Source organism: Kogia breviceps, chromosome 2, assembly GCF_026419965.1.
Source record: "Kogia breviceps isolate mKogBre1 chromosome 2, mKogBre1 haplotype 1, whole genome shotgun sequence".
NCBI lineage: Eukaryota > Metazoa > Chordata > Mammalia > Artiodactyla > Physeteridae > Kogia > Kogia breviceps.
The window spans coordinates 28,447,959-28,465,000 of record NC_081311.1 but is presented as its reverse complement, the minus strand read 5'-3'; the positions used below and the strand labels follow the sequence as shown (position 1 = coordinate 28,465,000).

Here is a 17,042-nt window from a genome sequence, read left to right as displayed (position 1 = left end):
AGGTGAGATCAGGACCCTGGAGAGCACCAAAGAAGCCCTACTGAGACCATGTCCAAGGCTCAATGTTGCCTGAAGATTAGCCTGAAGGAAGGAAGGGGCTGGGAGACCATGGGGCCTAGGAAACTAGTTTTAGTAGTATTTTATTATGTGTTGTAGGAACCATCAGAATGTGAAGGCCTCCAAATTCTCTTTCATAAGAATGTTCTTGAGGGGGCTGGCAGTTTGTGCTTATAACTCTTCAATGGCTCCCCACAGGGTCCTTAGGATAGCTGAGTTTATCATCACTACCATCACTACCATAAGCTCCATATCATACCTTATAAGATCCTTCATGACCCGCCCCTGCTTAAATGACCAGCCTTGTCATCTTTTACTACTTTGCTCTTCAAACTCTCTGCTCCAGCCACACTGATGCACTCTCACTAAATCATGCCCTCTGTCACTTCTGGGGCTTGGCACATGCTGTTCTTTCTCCCCAGAAACTTCCCTTGTCTTTACCTCTCTTTCAGGGAGATAAATTCTCATCATTTTTCAGATTTTAGTTTAGAAATAATTTCCTCTGCATGTCCTCATATATTCCCCAAATCTGGATACAACTGAAGTAACAGCATCACAGAACTCTGAACTGGTCAGACTGACTATGGAGTATTTTGTCCATTACTGGGCATCATATAGATCAGGCCTAGAGACAGGCAACCAGGATGGTGAGCATTATGGAATATTTTTTTACTATACGCTAGGCACTGAGGAAATGACTTCATGGATATTGCCTCATGTACCTTATGTAATAATCTTATTGGATTGGGTAGGTACAGATGAGAAAACTGAAACTCAGAGAAGTTAAGCAACTTACTCAAGGTCCCTCACCTGGTAAATGGTAGAACCTGGTGTTTGAACCCAAGTCTGTGTAAATTCAGAGCCCATGCCTTCCATCTCTGCATGATACCACTTCTGGAAACCATATTATAATGACTGGTTTAGTGAGAAACTAGAAGGTAACTAATCCAGAGAACATATTACCAAGGAGAAACATGATAGCCATATTCAATCACAGGGCTGTCACTTCGGAGAGTAACAGAGAAGTAGATGGCTCAATAGAAGGAAGTTCTCAAAAGGAGAAGAAGAGCCCCTGAAAGGCTCAAGGATCAGTCATCTCTGTATATCTCCGTCCAATGTCTGGCACAGAAAGGGGAGCTCCGTGGATGAAAGGAAATAGGGCTTCCCAACAGTAGAAGAGCTGCCCTATGAAAGAGTGGAACTCCCATGGATGTTCCCCACGATGGGGCTGCTTGGTCACCTGACAGAGAACCACAGGAGGGATCTTGGAGAAAGAATTTCTGCATCCTTGAACTAGATGACCTCTAAAGCTCCTGGCCACTTAAGGATTCTGTAATTATTGGACTGAGTCCACGACTCAGACTTTGGCAAGTTACAGACCATCTAGTATTTGTCAGTGCACTGAGGTCTCAAAAAGTAGAGAACACAAGTGGATAGGACTTCTGGGCTCCCAGAACTTAAGCTTCCCTCCCTGAAGCCAGAATGGTTCACTCTAACTCTGGGGAGCTAGAAACCTTCCAATCTTGCTCCAAAGGCTAACCTGGAAATGGAGATATTCGAGTCATTTATAGAGAAAGGCTCTGCCTGCAGGTTACAGCTGCTGTCACAGGATCTGAAAAAGGAGAGAAACACTCCTTCCTAGCAGATGGTTGAGACAAAAAGTCAATATGTCAGCAAATGGATTTCTGCGAGTCATTGCTGAAAGGAATCAAATGGGCCCCCAAAAATGTACACTGGGTTGACTGTTGTTCCCCACATGCTCTGCCTCCTTTCACTCCACGCTGATGGCCTGTGGTAAACATGCAGAACTGTCCCGTCTATCCCCACAGAGTGAGTCCCAACAGAGTACAACCAAAACAAGTGTTCAGCTTTCCTAGAGGGCTCATACACATGTGGATAGCTCACAAAGATGATGAAATTTTTAACCCAAACTTATATAATCAGACCTTCAGATTCTACTTGCAAATGATTCATGCATCCTAAAAAGAACAGAGGCTTCTGTGGGGTATAAGGCCACCTAGTAATGGAGGCACCTTAGTTGTAAGGTCCAAGCTGCAGCTTCACTCAACACACGCATACACACACAACTCTATGAAACTAGCCAAAATTCACTTGTGCAAAAATTTAAAGAAGCAATTCATAGGAAAGCAAAGCATGTTTATCTGTAGACCTTATAGCATCTGTTTGGTCCACCTTTATTATTATCTCCAATTCTTTGACTCTATTCTTCCATGGTTCACCGATCTACCCATTCACTTGCTTCTCTCAACTTAGAGACCAAACCTTCCCAGCTTATATCTATAGACAGATCTTCAGATAAGCTTCCCTCAAAGCCTGTGGCATGGTGCTCTTTCACATGGGAAAACCTTAGCTGCACTGACTACCACACCATTTGCATCTTTAATCCTTTTATTAAGGATCTGAGCTCTAAGGCCTGCTGAATCTTTTTCCTCCTGCATCCAAAGAAATGTGGATCAGACCTAGTATAATAACTCTGTGAAACCCACCAAATTATTTTTTCTGAACAGAAAGGAGTGTCTTGGGACTTCCCTGGTGGCACAGTGGAAAAGAGTCCACACTTCCAACGCAGGGGGTCCGGGTTCGATCCCTGGTCAGGGAACTAGATCCCACACGCATGCCATGGCTAAGAGTTCACATGTCACAACTGAGGAGCCCGGGAGCTGCAACTAAGGAGCCTGCCTGCCACAACTAAAACCTGGTGCAACCAAATAAGTGAATAAATAAATAAATAAAAAGAAAGGAGTGTCTTCCACTCTTTACAGAAGGGTAAAAACTTCCACCTGCTAATAGAAAACAGTGGCTGTTAAGTAGATATCAGGAACTTGAACTTAAAAAGTGGATTCCCCTTATAACACTTGACGAAGTAACCTGTATTAAAAGCTTTCCAATAGTCTGCCTTTTTCTCCTGAACTCAGTGACAAGTTCTTTTTAATTAAAAAATCTTAAGCTGAAAAGGTATAAAATAGAATGTTAGGGCTTCCCTGGTGGCACAGTGGTTGAGAGTCTGCCTGCTAGTGCAGGGGACACGGGTTCGAGCCTTGGTCTGGGAGGATCCCACATGCCGCGGAGCAACTAGGCCCGTGAGCCACCTGCGCGTCTGGAGCCTGTGCTCCACAACAAGAGAGGCCACGATAGTGAGAGGCCCCAGCCCCGCGATGAAGAGTGGCCCCCACTTGCCACAACTAGAGAAAGCCCTCGCACAGAAACGAAGACCCAACGCAGCCAAAAATAAATAAATAAACAAATGTGGGGTTTAAAAAAAAATAGAATGTTATTATTGATATAAAGATCCCAGGGCACAGCCTGCTCATACAGATGGAGGCTGTCCCCACAGATGTTGCCCACAGAGGCGTGTGCCCAGTTGTTGTACACATAGATGTTCTCACACACAGATGTGCACAGAGACAGATGTTACTCACAGAAACAAATGTCCACCAGGAACACGATGTACACCTAAAGCTCTGGCAGGGTGATCTTGACGATAAAGTTCCTGGTTCTCAGCTGTGTTCTCAGTCAAGGTTGTTCCCCAAAGTCCTAAGGGAGGGACATTGGAAAGATGCCCAGGATTCCCAACAGCGGGGTTCCTTCCAGTTACCCTACCTATCAGTCCCTGGACTTTATTCTCATTTCCACCCCAGCCCTTTTACCTGTCACCTTATCCCAGGTGGAGCAGTCTAAGGCATCATCACATCCATGTCTTCCCTCAAACTATCTCCCTCATACCCTTCTGGGTCCCCAAGAGATGACTGTGCCAGGCTCTCCCTCTGGGAGACCACTAGACTAGCCTCTGTACTCTGAGTCATTCAGCTCTAACGCAGACCATTCACAAACCCCAAAGACACACTGAGATTCCACCTCTTCTTCAGACTGTATTCCCTTCCATCAGCTCCTGTGGACCCCTTCTCCTGACTCCAGTGTCTCAGGAGAATCCTCCCCCACCAGGTACCTCTGATGCCATGACAGATCTGAAGGCAGCAACTGGACACCAGGGTCCTGTGTACCTTCTCCTGGGGTCCATCTTCAGGCTTCTTAGGTTGGGATGGAGGAGGAACCACAGTGGAGATGGTACAGATTCTCAGTGTCCCACGCGGGGAGGGGGCGCCACTGTAAGCGGGGTTGTCCCAGGCTCCGCTCCCCAGGTTTTGTAGATCCTGCCCCTCAGGACATTGCACAGCATTCATGGGGAATGAGGCAGGAGACCTGGCACCTCAGGGACCTACTCTCACCTGGAGAAAGAGAGAACAAAGACACAGCCCAGCCTAGCCAGCAGAGGGCAAAGGAAAGGGAGCGTGAGAGCAGCTGGTCTCACACAGCCTCTGTCTCCTGCCTTTTGTAGGGGGAAAGCGGTGCCTGTTCAGGGGAGGGAGCAGAGAAGGGTGGGGAATTACCATCAATCCTATCAGGGGCTCTCCCCGCCGTCTTGCTGCAAGTGCCGGGGACAAGAAGAAATGGAGTGGGAGGGAGCTAGGAGCCAGGGGCTTGATGGGGAATAGGAGGGTGTGGAGACTGGGGCTAGAAGGAAGGAAGGGTGAGAGAGGTGAATGCTGTGGGGAGAGGAGGGCTGCTTGCAGATGGGGCCTGGGAGGGATGGTCCTGAGTCAGACAAAAGAGGTGATGAAAGAGCAATGGGTGGGGCTGGGAGGAAAGGGAGGCTGGTCGACTGCACAGCAGGTCTGAGTTCATGTCCACCAAAAGCTCCTGAAAGGGCCGCCATGGATGAGGTGGGGACCAAGGGCAGGCACAGGAGACTGAAAAGTGTTGCCTCCCTCCCAGGCTCCACCAACGGTGTCTGAGGCTCTTTTACTGTCTCACCTGGAGCTGCCCCATCTCCTACCTCATTCCACCCCCGCAGGTGGGGGAGAAGGATAGTGGCAGGAGGACTCCCTGCTTCAGATACTTAAGGGACAGGCTTTCTGGCCACTGATGAGGAGGGGAAAAGCCTGCAGAGTTCCAGATTGTCTGTATCCTTTTTTCCGGGGTCTGCCCTCTTGTAGCTTATGGGTGAGCTATACTGCTAGAAAGGCCTTCTTTGAAGGCGTAGGGCTCAGCCTAGGGAAAAGGCTAAGCACTGCCTGGGAAGATGGATCAGAGAGCAAAGGGCAAGGACTGTGTGACCTGAGACTCCTTAAGGGGAAGGTATATCTGGACCCAGCTCAGTTGACAATCTTACCTTGTGGCTCTGCTTAGTACGGGACCTAGAACTGAAAGCAGGAGCACAAAATGCTCATATAAGAGGTATACAGGCTGATCTGCTTTTTATCCGGTCTTGGTTTCTGAATCAAAACCCTGGCAAGTACCCTTGAGCACATCCTTGCCTGTGCCCGGATCCAGCCTCTGATCACATGCTCTGGCTCGTTCGTCTACAGGCTCGCTCAGTATGGGGCTTGTCCCACAAGTGCAGGTGTTTACCTCCTCCTTGATGGCTGGAGTGGGGGCTGCCCTCTCTCCAGCTCCTGGCTCCCCATCTGGGCTACTCTACTGATACGGTGGCCTGAAGCCCACCTTTGTGCTCAGTAAAACATCAGCCTGGTGGAAGTCACCAGTCTTAAGTGTCCCCATAAAGAGATCCTGATCCCAGACAACCCAGGGCTGGGCTCAGCTCCTTGATAAATAAATGTACCTCAGCATCAGAGATAGCGCCTGTCCTACCCCTGGGTCTGCTACATGGAGCTCCTGCCCCAGGCCCAGGTATTATGAAGGGAATTAACTCTCTGTCTGGGCTGGAGCTAAGGCCAGTCTGTGAGCTTTCCTAGATGGAGGAGTTCCCATCTTTCCGATTTTTTGGTTAGTGGGACATACATTCCAAGGTGTTTGTTTTCTTTGGGAAAACAAAGGATCAGGAACTGGGCCTGTACTGCTCATTTTGTCTGAAATCATCTGATAGTGAAGGAAAGGGAGCTGCTATCTCTCACCCACATACTTTTCTAACAGTTGCAAAAGGACCCCTGGCTTGCAAAACTGAACTCTGGGACAGAGGTGATGAACAGGAAGCTAGCAGTATACTCCTGAGAAGTGGGGAAAGGAACTGGAGATGGTTTCTGTTCCTTTGGGATAATTTTGTATCCTAAGGGAGGCTTGTGAATAGCAGGGGTTTGGATGGACCCAAGGAGGTTCATCACATGACAGGTCCCCGACCCCTGATGATGCTGAAAGCTCAGCTTCTGTGTACACTGGTGCCGAATCAAATGTTAGAGACAGAGTTTTGGGTGAAGTAGAAAAGGACAGCCTTATTGCTTTGCCAGGCAAGGGGGGACACAGTGGGCTCCTGCCCTTGAAAACTATGTGTCCCTCTTGGAGAGGATAGTGAGACGTTTTACAGTAATGGTTCAAAGAGGCCATGATCAGCTTGTGGACATTCTTCTGATGGGTTGGTGGTGAGGTAGTAGGAGTCAGCATCACCAACCTTCAGGTTCCAACTGGTCTGGGGTCTACATGCCTGTGGGCAGCATACCATCATTAATCATTAACTTCTCCCACCTGGAGGGTGTTTCAGTATCTGTAAAACAGCTCAAAGATATTGTTGTGTGTATCCCTGATGGGGAACCAGGACCTTGCCCCAAGGCTGCACTACTGTTTCTCTTGACTGTTTGTTTCTCCCTGGTCTCTCATCCCCTCCCTTCCCTAATTAGTAACTGCTTGAATCTGCCCATTGGAACTCGGGGAAGGTCAAGGAGGCTGAATGAAGACTATATCCTATAATCAAAGAAATGGGGGACACAGAAAGGCTTTGTACCCAGGAGCCCCACAGGGCACTGCTCGGTATCACTGGCAGCTTAAGGCCAGCAGTGTGTGGCCTGTCACGATCACCTACCTGGCCAACATTGCTCTTCCCTGCTCCATCTTCAGCACTCCCCAAGTAAGGATGAACCTATAATGCCCCCAGGGGGCACAGGTTATGCAACAGAGCTTGAGAAATGTTGTCAAAAGATGTTCTATGTTCCTAGGAGGTTTAGTCTTACTCAAGAAGTTGTAAATGTGGTAATAAAGTGGGATCTCCTAAGGATTTAATGGCCAGCAGTTCTCCATGCCCTCCAGCTTCTGTTGGCACTTGACTTCACTCTGTCAAAAAGGGAAGCTCATTTCAGGGGAGTCCTGTAGCAAAACCCAACTTGAACTTGAAACCAGAACTCCTGGGTTTAACTCTTTGTTCAGCAACACACTAACCAGATGGTTCTGGGCAATTCCCTTTTGCGACTTTCTTTACCTATCTTCACATTGTTGATAATAAGGCCAGCCCTCTTGACCTTAAGGACTATTTTAAAACTAAAATAGAATACTTTATAAACTCTGTACACTATAAAGCACACAACAAATTTAATGATCACACCATTGCATCCATCCTGGTGCATTCCACTCACACATAGCAGTTCATGGTTAAGGTAGACACCTTCAGCCAGGACTCTGTTGTCATTGCCCCTGAAGGACAAGGGTCCCAGAACTCTGTGCTTACACCCATTTCATCTCAGATGACACCAACAGAATGGAACAGAACAGATGATACCAACAGTATTTCAGGTGGAGAGTATTATACAAGTAGCCTTTGAATGAAAGCACCTCTTAGAAGAGTTTTATAACCCCATGACAAGCCTTGTGAGTCATCTAAACCAAAAGTACCTCTTCATCATGAAGCCTCTTAACCACTTGGTGAATTGGTCCCATTGCTTCAGTGGGATAAATTTTTTGGTCACATGCTCTTCTCATGCAGACACTAGGAAGAGAGTTATCCTATTCCCACCACCAGTTCACTCCCTTTTCACAACATCCCCATCCCAGCCAGCTTCTCCAGTTCTACCTGGATCTACTAGGCCTTGACAAAGAGTCCAGAGACATCAAAGTCTATAAGATGGAAACTTGTGGTCCATCTCCTTATAAGTTTTCCATAGAACTTCCTCTGGGATAAGATACTTTCCATACTTTAGAGAAAGGAACTCTGGGGAGATTCACAGTCCAGGTTCTACAGGGAGAAGCAAGCTGCAAACCACCTTCTGTATTTTACATAGTGACTCAACCTTTTTCACCCCAATAGACATAAACAGTAGGAAACACTTTATAAGTAACAATGGCTCACTATGGCAATGATTCTCAGTGGAAGACCCTAGAAATCACTTATCCATAAGAAACAACCCTGGGTATAAAAGCTTAACCTTGGGGGAGTGAGAAGATGGCGGAAGAGTAAGACGCGAGGATCACCTTCCTCCTCACAGATACATCAGAAATACATCTACACGTGGAACTTCTCCTATAGAACACCCACCGAACGCTGGCAGAAGACCTCAGACCTCCCACCCAAAAGGCAAGAAACTCCCCACGTACCTGGGTAGGGCAAAAGAAAAAACAGAGACAAAAGAATAGGGACGGGACCTGCACCAGTGGGAGGGGGCCGTGAAGGAGGAAAGGTTCCCACACACTAGAAGCCCCTTTGCGGGCGGAGACTGCGGGTGGCGGAGGGGGAAGCTTCAGAGCCGCGGAGGAGAGCGCAGCCACAGGGTACGGAGGGCAAAGCGGAGAGATTCCGCAGAGGATCGGTGCCGATCAGCACTCACCAGCCCGAGAGGCTTGTCTGCTCAGCCGCCGGGGCGGGCGGGGCTGGGAACTGAACCTCGGGAGGATCCCAGGGAAAGGTCTGGAATTGGCAGAGTGAAAACAGCCTGAAAGCATTAGTGCACCATGGCTGGCTGGGAGGGAGTTCGAGAGAAATCTGGAGCTGCCGAAGAGGCAAGAGACCTTTTCTTCCCTCTTTACCTCCTGCTGCGCGAGGAGAGGGGTAAGCACGCCGCTTAAAGGAGCTCCAGAAACGGGCGCGAGCTGCGGCTGTCGGCACGGACAACAGAGACGGGTGTGGGACGCTAGGGTTGCTACTGCCGCCACCAAGAGGCCTGTGTGCGAGCACAGGTCACTTTCCACACCGGCCCTCCCAGGAGCCTGTGCAGCCCGCCACCGCCAGGGTCCCGGGATCCAGGGACTGCTTCCCCGGGAAAACGCGCGGTGCGCCTCGGGCCGGTGCAGCGTCACGCCGGCCTCTGCCGCCGCGGACTCGCCCCACATCCGTGCCCCCACCCCGCCGCCAGCCTGAGTGAGCCAGAGACCACGAATCAGCTGCTCCGTTAACGCCGCTCCTTTGACCCCGCCCTCTCCCAGCGAAGGGCAGACGCCCTCGAACGACCTGCGCGCAGAGGCGGGGCCAGGTCCAGGGCTGAGCCCCAGGAGCTGTGCGAACAAAGAGAGGGGGAGGTCCCTCCCAGCAGCCTCAGAAACAGCGGGTTAAAGCTCCACAGTCAGCTTGAAGTGCCCTGCATCTGTGGAAAACCTGAATAGACAGCGAAATATCCCAGGTTGAGGAAGTGGACTTTGGGAGCAAGATATACTATTATTTTCCCCTTTTTTCTTTTTGTGAGTGTGTATGTGGGTGCTGCTGTGTGAGATTTTGTCTGTGTAGCTTTGTTTTCACCATTTGTCCTGGGGTTAGACTGACCCCCCCTTTTTTTTCTTTAATAGAAATTTTTCTTCTGAATAATTATTTTTTTATTTTAATAACTGTATTTTACCCTACTTTATTTTGTCTTCTCCCCTTTCTTTCTTCCTTTCTTCCCTCCTTTCTTTCCTATTTCCCTCCTTCCTTCCTTCCTTCCTTTATTCCCTCCTTCCTTCCTCCCTTCCTTTCTTCCTCCCTCCCTTCCTTTCTTTATTCCCTCCTTCCTTCCTCCCTTCCTTTCTTCCTCCCTCCCTTCCTTTCTTCCTTCCTTCCCTCCCTTCCTCCTTCCTTCCTTCCTTTCTTGCCTTTCTATTTTTTTCTCCCTTTTGTTTTGAGCCGTGTGGATTAAAGGCTCTTGGCACTCCAGCCAGGTGTCAAGGCTGTGTCTCTGAGGTGGGAGAACTAACCTCAGGACACTGGTCCACAAGAATATCAAACGGCGAAAATCTCCCAGAGATCTCCATCTCAACACCAAGACCCAGCTTCACTCAGGAACCAGCAACGAACAGTGCTGGACACCCTATACCCAACAAAGAGCGAGACAGGTCTACAGCCCCATCCATTAGCAGAGAGGCTGCCTAGAATCATAGTAAGGCTACCAACATCCCCATACACGCCACCAGACGTGGACCTGCCTGCCAGGGAGACGGGATCCAGCCTCATCAACCAGAACAGGGGCACTGGTCCCCCTAACCAGGAAACCTGCTCAACCCACTGAACCAACCTCAGCCACTGGGGACAGCCACCAAAAATAGATAGAACTACGAACCTGCAGCCTGCAAAAGGGAGACCCCAAACACAGTAAGATAAGCAAAATGAGAAGACAGAAAAACACACAGCAGATGAAGGAGCAAGATAAAAACACACCAGACCTAACAAATGAAGAGGTAATAGCCAGTCTACCTGAAAGAGAATTCAGAATAATGATGGTGAAGATGATTCAAAATCTTGGAAATAGAATAGACAAATTGCAAGAAACAGTTAACAAGGACCTAGAAGAAATAAAGAGGAAGCAAGTAATGATGAGCAACACAATAAGTGAAATGAAAAATACTCTAGATGGGATCAGTAGCAGAATAACTGAGGCAGAAGGACGGATAAGTGACCTGGAAGATAAAATAGTGGAAATAACTACTGCAGAGCAGAAGAAAGAAAAAGAATGAAAAGAACCGAGGACAGTCTCAGAGATCTCTGGGACAACATTAAACGCACCAACATTCGAATCCTAGGGGTCCCAGAAGAAGAAGAGAAAAAGAAAGGGACTGAGAAAATATTTGAAGAGATTATAGTTGAAAACTTCCCTAATATAGGAAAGGAAATAGTCAATCAAGTCCAGGGTAAACCTGTATGGGTTTATCCCATACAGGATAAACCCAAGAATAAACACGCCGAGACACCTAATAATCAAACTGTCAAAAATTAAATACAAAGAAAACATATTAAAAGCAGCAAGGGAAAAACAACAAATAACACACAAGGGAATCCCCATAAGGCTAACATCTGATCTTTCAGCAGAAACTCTACAAGCCAGAAGGGAGTGGCAGGACATATTCAAAGTGATGAAGGAAAAAAACCTACAAACAAGATTACTCTACCCAGCAAGGATCTCATTCAGATTTGATGGAGAAATTAAAACCTTTACAGACAAGCAAAAGCTGAGAGAGTTCAGCACCACCAAACCAGCTTTACAGCAAATGCTAAAGGAACTTCTCTAAGCAAGAAACATAAGAGAAGGAAAAGACCTACAAGAACAACCCAAAACAATTAAGTAAATGGTAACAGGAACGCACATATCAATAATTACCTTAAATGTAAATGGATTAAATGCTCCCACCAAAAGACACAGACTGGCTGAATGGATACAAAAACAGGACCCATATATATGCTGTCTACAAGAGACCCACTTCAGACCTAGGGACACTTACAGGCTGAAAGTGAGGGGATGGAAAAAGATATTCCATGCAAATGGAAATCAGAAGAAAGCTGGAGTGGCAATTCTCATATCAGACAAAATAGACTTTAAAATAAAAACTATTACAAGAGACAAAGAAGGACACTACGTAATGATCAAGGGATCGATCCATGAATATTTACAATTGTAAATATTTATGCCCCAACATAGGCGCACCTCAATACATAAGGCAAATACTAACAGCCATAAAAGGGGAAATCGACAGTAACACAATCATAGTAGGGGACTTTAACACCCCACTGTCACCAATGGACAGATCATCCAAAATGAAAATAAATAAGGAAACATAAGCTTTAAATGATACATTATACAAGATGGATTTACTTGATATTTATAGGACATTCCATCCAAAAACAACAGAATACACATTTTTCTCAAGTGCCCATGGAACATTCTCCAGGATAGATCACATCTTGGGTCACAAATCTAGCCTTGGCAAATTTAAGAAAATTGAAATCGTATCAAGTATCTTTTCTGACCACAACACTATGAGACTAGATATCAACTACAGGAAAAGATCTGTAAAAAATACAAACACATGGAGGCTAAACAATACACTACTTAATAACGAAGTGATCACTGAAGAAATCAAAGAGGAAATCAAAAAGTACTTAGAAACAAATGACAATGGAGACACGACGACCCAAAACCTATGGGATACAGCAAAAGCAGTTCTAAGAGGGAAGTTTATAGCAATACAATCATACCTTAAGAAACAGAAAGCATCTCAAATAAACAACCTAACTTTGCACCTAAAGCAATTAGAGAAGGAAGAACAAAAAAACCCCAAATTTAGCAGAAGGAAAGAAATCATAAAGATCAGATCAGAAATAAATGAAAAAGAAATGAAGGAAACAATAGCAAAGATCAATAAAAGTAAAAGCTGGTTCTTTGAGAAGATAAATAAAATTGATAAACCATTAGCCAGACTCATCAAGAATAAAAGGGAGAAGACTCAAATCAATAGAATTAGAAATGAAAAAGGAGATGTAACAACTGACTCTGCAGAAATACAAAAGATTATTAGAGTTTACTACAAGCAACCCTATGCCAATAAAATGGACAACCTGGAAGAAATGGACAAATTCTTAGAAATGCACAACCTGCCAAGACTGAACCAGGAAGAAATAGAAAATATGAACAGACCAATCACAAGCACTGAAATTGAGACTGTGATTAAAAATCTTCCAACAAACAAAAGCCCAGGACCAGATGGCTTCACAGGCGAATTCTATCAAACATTTAGAGAAGAGCTAACACCTATCCTTCTGAAACTCTTCCAAAAGATAGCAGAGGTAGGAACACTCCCAAACTCATTCTATGAGGCCACCATCACCCTGATACCAAAACCAGACAAAGACGTCACAAAGAAAGAAAACTATAGGCCAATATCACTGATGAACATAGATGCAAAAATCCTCAACAAAATACTAGCAAACAGAATCCAACAGCACATTAAAAGGATCATACACCATGATCAAGTGGGGTTTATTCCAGGAATGCAAGGATTCTTCAATATATGCAAATCAATCAACGTGATACACCATATCAACAAACTGAAGGAGAAAAACCATATGATCATCTCAATAGATGCAGAGAAAGGTTTTGACAAAATTCAACACCCATATATGATAAAAACCCTGCAGAAAGTAGGCATAGAGGGAACTTTCCTCAATATAATAAAGGCCATATATGACAAACCCACAGCCAGCATTGTTCTCAATGGTGAAAAACTGAAACCATTTCCACTAAGATCAGGACCAAGACAAGGTTGCCCACTCTCACCACTCTTATTCAACATAGTTTTGGAAGTTCTAGCCACAGCAATCAGAGAAAATAAAGAAATAAAAGGAATCCAAATAGGAAAAGAAGAAGTAAAGCTGTCACTGTTTGCAGATGACATGATACTATACATAGAGAATACTAAGGATGCTACCAGAAAACTACTAGAACTAATCAATGAATTTGGTAAAGTAGCAGGATACAAAATTAATGCACAGAAATCTCTGGCATTCTTATACACTAATGATGAAAAATCTGAGAGGGAAATTAAGAAAACACTCCCATTTACCATTGCAACAAAAAGAATAAAATATCTAGGAATAAACCTACCTAAGGAGACAAAAGACTTGTATGCAGAAAACTATAAGACACTGATGAAAGAAATTAAAGATGATACAAATAGGTGGAGAAATATACCATGTTCTTGGATTGGAAGAATCAACACTGTGAAAATGACTCTATTACCCAAAGCAATCTACAGATTCAATGCAATCCCTATCAAATTACCAATGGCATTTTTCACAGAACTAGAACAAAGAATTTCACAATTTGTATGGAAACACAAAAGACCCCGAATAGCCAAAGCAATCTTGAGAACGAAAAATGGAGCTGGAAGAATCAGGCTCCCTGACTTCAGACTATACTACAAGGCCACAGTAATCGAGACAGTATGGTACTGGCACAAAAACAGAAATATAGATCAATGGAACAGGATAGAAAGCCCAGAGATAAACCCACACACATATGGTCACCTTATCTTTGATAAAGAAAGCAAGAATATACAGTGAAGAAAAGACAGCCTCTTCAATAAGTGGTGCTGGGAAAACTGGACAGGTACATGTAAAAGAATGAAATTAGAACACTCTCTAACACCATACACAAAAATAAACTCAAAATGTGTTAAAGAGCTAAATGTTAGGCCAGACACTATAAAACTCTTAGAGGAAAACATAGGCAGAACACTCTTTGACATCAATCACAGCAAGATCTTTTTGTGATCTACCTCCTAGAGAAATGGAAATAAAAACAAAGATAAACAAATGGGATCTAATGAAACTTAAAAGCTTTTGCACAGCAAAGGATACCATAAACAAGACCAAAAGGCAACCCTCAGAATGGGAGAAAATATTTGCAAATGAAGCAACTGACAAAGGATTAATATCCAAAATTTATAAGCAACTCATGCAGCTCAATAACAAAAAAACAAACAACCCAATCCAAAAATGGGCAGAAGAACTAAATAGACATTTCTCCAAAGAAGATATACAAATTGCCAACAAACACATGAAAGAATGCTCAACATCATTAATCATTAGAGAAATGCAAATCAAAACTACAATGAGATATCATCTCACACCGGTCAGATTGGTCATCATCAAAAACTCTAGAAACAATAAATGCTGGAGAGGGTGTGGAGAAAAGGGAACCCTCTTGCACTGTTGGTGGGAATGTAAATTGATACAGCCACTATGGAGAACAGTATGGAGGTTCCTTAAAAAACTACAAATAGAACTACCATACGACCCAGCAATCCCACTACTGGGCATATACCCTGAGAAAACCATAATTCAAAAAGAGTCATGTACCAAAATGTTTATTGCAGCTCTATTTACGATAGCCAGGACATGGAAGCAACCTAAGTGTCCATCAACAGATGAATGGATAAGGAAGATGTGGCACATATATACAATGGAATATTACTCAGCCATAAAAAGAAATGAAACTGAGTTATCTGTAATGAGGAGGATAGACCTGGAGTCTGTCATACAGAGTGAAGTAAGTCAGAAGGATAAAAACAAATACCGTATGCTAACACATATATGGAATCTTAAAAAAAAAAATGTCATGAAGAGATTAGTGGTAGGATGGGAATAAAACACAGACCTACTAGAGCATGGACTTGAGGATATGGGGAGGGGGAAGGGTAAGCTGTGCCGATGTGAGAGAGTGGCAGGGACATATACACACTACCAAATGTAAACTAGATAGCTAGTGGGAAGCTGCAGCATAGCACAGGGAGTTCACCTCTGTGCTTTGTGACCACCTAGAGGGGTGGGATAGGGAGGGTGGGAGGGAGGGTGACACAAGAGGGAAGAGTTATGGGAACATATGTATATGTATAACTGATTCACTTTGTTGTAAAGGAGAAACTAACACACTATTGTAAAACAGTTATACTCAAATAAAGATGTTAAAAAAAATAAAAAATAAAAAAATGAAAGCTTAACCTTCACACCAGAGTCATCTGCATGGTAAAAATACCGAAATTTGGGGCTTCCCTGGTGGCGCAGTGGTTAAGAATACGCCTGCCAATGCAGGGGACACGGGTTCGAGCCCTGGTCCGGGAAGATCCCACATGCTGTGGAGCAACTAAGCCCGAGCACCAGAGCTACTGAGCCTGCGCTCTAGAGCCTGTGAGCCACAACTACTGAGCCTGTGCTCTAGAGCGCACGAGCCACAGCTACTGAAGCCCGCGTGCCTAGACAAGAGAAGCCACCACAATGAGAAACCCACTCACCACCACAAAGAGGAGCCCCTGCTCACCGCAGCTAGAGAAAGCCCGCGTGCAGCAACGAAGACCCAACACAGCCAAAAAGAAACAAATAAATAAATAAATAAATTTATTTTAAAAAAATACTGAAATTTGAGTAGCACAAGACTTCAACAACAAACATCGTGGACCAAGCAAACCAACCTGAGTAGGCTAAGCAGAAGGGACTCCTCCCCTGCCTGTTTTCATGTAACAAACACCACAGCACTGCACCAGGGGCCACCACAAGTCCCAGCTTCTCCATACATTAGAATGAACAAGCCAGATCTGATGGAAGGTCTAGGTATATAAAGTCCTGTTGCAGCTGTCCCAGCCCAGGACAGCAAGAAAATAGCCTTTGTTCTATTTCACCAGAGACCTCACAGAGAGGCTGGAGGTGACCCATCTCCTCATCAAGAGGACCCACTTGAACCTTTTTCTCCCTTCCTTCCACCTCCCTGATTTCAAAGTCCTTCTGGAATACATTTTGCATCTTCCATCTCTCCAAAAAGAACCCATTTGAATGAGACCCTCAGCTTTCCTCCCATTTCTAGAGGACCCTCCTGGACATCAATGTCCATCTGTCCATACCTTCTACAGAAGATTGGACAGATGGAGGGAAGCAATCAAACCCAGGTGGTAGGAGACAGATGATATCATCAACAAAAATAAGAAAGTTAGCTGTCAGTTGACTAAGCCCTGGGCAATGGGTCTGAGGCCATGATCATGTCCTCTTGCTGAGTGTAGTCCGGTCATCCGGAGAGCTCACGTGTCCTGACATAATCCATCAGCATTATCCCTTCTAGGCAGAGCTCCCGCTGTGGCAGGCAGGGTTCTGTAGCTGGTGTGGAGTGTTAGGCCACCTGTTGGAGGGGGTGGAGTGGGAGGGAAAGAGCTCCACGTGAGTTGGAGATACCAGCCTAGGAAGAAAGGGGAGGAGATACCAGGAGAAAGGAAAGCATGAGAGGGAAAAGGGATGGAGGATAGAGAGACTCAGGGAAGAGGACATGAGAGAACGCAATTCTTCTTCCCCTCGGAGCCACTCACCAAATTTCACAATGAGGCACCGTTGACTGCAAGTCCCAAGCCTGTAAGGAGGGGAGACTGAAGCACCGGGGCAGATTCCCCAGGGCTCACTCTTCCAGCATCACCTCAGGGTTTCAGGGCAAGCACCCAAGACACCTCCTTGTCCCCGCCTCTGAGAGCCC

General features: G+C 45.4%; 1 protein-coding gene across 1 annotated transcript in view; it reads right to left on the bottom strand.

Annotated features, from left to right (window-relative positions):
• Positions 1-4,259, bottom strand: part of PKD2L1 (polycystin 2 like 1, transient receptor potential cation channel) — a 32,978-nt gene extending 28,719 nt beyond the window's left edge. The window contains 3 exon segments of the mRNA XM_059053576.2: positions 3,498-3,558; positions 3,560-3,612; positions 4,025-4,259. Of these exon segments, the coding sequence (XP_058909559.1) occupies positions 3,498-3,558; positions 3,560-3,612; positions 4,025-4,259 (349 nt within the window).
• Positions 4,260-17,042: the final 12,783 nt, after the last annotated feature.